Here is a 2,156-nt window from a genome sequence, read left to right as displayed (position 1 = left end):
CAACCAGTTGACGTCCCTATGATATAGAGCTTCCGCGAGAGATCTTTTCTTTATACTTTCGCTATATTTATGTGAAGACAATGTCTTATTATTCATGATGTAATAAATACTTGTGATGATACTATTTATAATTTGTCGGCTTATGTGTGTGACTGATCTCTGGGCGCACATAAGATTTCTCATCCCATTTTATCGTTAAAATCAGGTGTGACAGTAAGTGGTGACCTTCCAGACAGCTCATTGCTTCAGGCCGTAACAGAGGAAAGCGCTCCTAGACCCAAAGCTGCAGAACATTCAATGGTGTTCTCACCACAAATGTGTCTTCACTTCTGCTGCTAATATGGTGCTTGAGAGCGGAAAGGCCCTTGTACAAGCTGGCTAGGGCAGTCGGTGCAAGAGCCACGCCCTGGCCATGGACCATCATGGCAGAAATCTTGAAAACATCCGTGTTGACAATATCAAATGGTGTTGTTCTCAGCACGAACATTGAGAGCCACATGGCTAGGAAAGCGGCATGCTCAACCCGCTCCCCAGTACTATCTACTGGCACACGATCAAGGAAATGCTTAGCCCATCCAGAGAATGTTGGTTTCTTGTACTTACTATCATTCAGGATGCTCCGACATACCTTCAACTCTTTCACATCTTGCTGCACCTCAGGCAGCAATGCTTTGTCCCTCACTGAACAACCAAGGAGTGGCAACCTCCTAAGGACAGCTATGTCCTGAAGTGTTACAGTAGCTTCACCCCATGGAAATACGAAAGTATTAGTCTCTAGGGACAAGAATTTGGTGATCTCAACGAGTAAGGTCTCATGCCGAATAAATCTACAGGTAGAAGCAACAAGGCCATCCAAGATCCCAAGCTCTCGCCACACAGCTTCATGTTTTGGTCGAAGTTTCGCCACCCACATCTGCCATAATTCTGGGGAGCCAGAACAGCTACTGATGGCTTATTTGGTGGATTGGCACATGTAGCACGGGGGATGAGAAAGTGCCCTTGCCTAGAGGAAACCTTGGACTCACTGGTTCCTGAGATGATGGTGGCAGACGGTGTTACCTCAACCAAGACTTGCTGGACATCAGCCATGGCTAGCTATGGATCTGTAGCCCTGTCTAGTACGTAGCTTCCTACCAGCGTTGATGCAACCCTCACAATCAGTGCCTTCTTGTCTGTTGACTTCATTTCCTAGAAAATCCGTGCAGAGGAACATTGTTGATGTCGGAAGTGATCCGAATCAAACACCAATAGGACCTTGGACGCCCAGGCCGCTATAGACCAAAGAACGCAGCGAGGATGACACTCTTTCATGGTGAAGAACGGAGAGGTTTACAAGCAAACCACCAAAGGATAACCAACGTGCTTACATGACGAAGAACCGGCTAGTTTTCAGGCAAACTAGCAAAAACACCGTCGAAGCTCTCGCTCGGGAGGGACCCCATCAGGGCAAGGACGTCGTCGGATTGCCCTAGGTCGGTCGGCAAGCATAGGGTGCCATCCTTCGTCGTCGGATCAAGTGATGAACAGCATGGGGTTGGAGAAGAGGGTAAAAAGGGTTGGAGTAGAGGTAGTAGATTGATTTGTTTGACGATTGGATAGATGGTAACTCAATCGGCCATGATCCTCTCATATATATAGAGGGGGTGGTCTTATCCCAGTAGGAAACCTCTCCAAGCCTTATTTTCCAAGTTTCCCATGAGTTTGGAATAGTTCGGATCGGAATCCAAAAGGCCAGATCCGAATAGGATTTTCTGTCAGATATGTCGGAAGTCCCGACTCGGGTCGGAACTCCCGACAGTCGGAACTTCCAACTTTTGTTGGAACTCCTGACGTAGGGATAACCCCAGACACTCGGGCAGATTTCTTCAGGCTTCCCGGAAGTCCCGACACCCGTCGAAACTTCCGACAGTCGGAAGTCCCGACTTGGGTCGGAACTCCCGACAACGAGGCATCTTTCCGAGAGCATAACTCCTTCATTCGGACTTCAAATTAGACGTTCCATATATGTTTTTTGACCATCTCGATGAGAGGAACGCAATGGTGAAGTCCATTTCACATTTTGACAACTTCACAAAATGGACATTTTTGGTTGTCAACATATGCCCCCCTTGTTTTTAGGTGAATGATGCATGAACCTGAAAACACTTATTCAAAAC

The 2,156-nt window shown here is 47.2% G+C and overlaps 1 protein-coding gene across 1 annotated transcript; it reads right to left on the bottom strand.

Annotated features, from left to right (window-relative positions):
- Nucleotides 1–271: 271 nt before the first annotated feature.
- Nucleotides 272–913, bottom strand: LOC136489117 (protein MAINTENANCE OF MERISTEMS-like). The gene has a single exon (XM_066485839.1). It carries the CDS (start codon nt 911–913, stop codon nt 272–274), a length of 642 nt encoding a protein of 213 aa, XP_066341936.1.
- Nucleotides 914–2,156: the final 1,243 nt, after the last annotated feature.

Source organism: Miscanthus floridulus, chromosome 10, assembly GCF_019320115.1.
Source record: "Miscanthus floridulus cultivar M001 chromosome 10, ASM1932011v1, whole genome shotgun sequence".
Lineage (NCBI taxonomy): Eukaryota > Viridiplantae > Streptophyta > Magnoliopsida > Poales > Poaceae > Miscanthus > Miscanthus floridulus.
Note: the sequence above shows the minus strand (reverse complement) of the source record. Positions and strands in the feature narration are given on the sequence as shown.

Bases quoted from the DNA above. Each gene is read 5' to 3' on its own strand.
- LOC136489117 (XM_066485839.1), bottom strand. From the start codon at position 913: ATGTGGGTGGCGAAACTTCGACCAAAACATGAAGCTGTGTGGCGAGAG.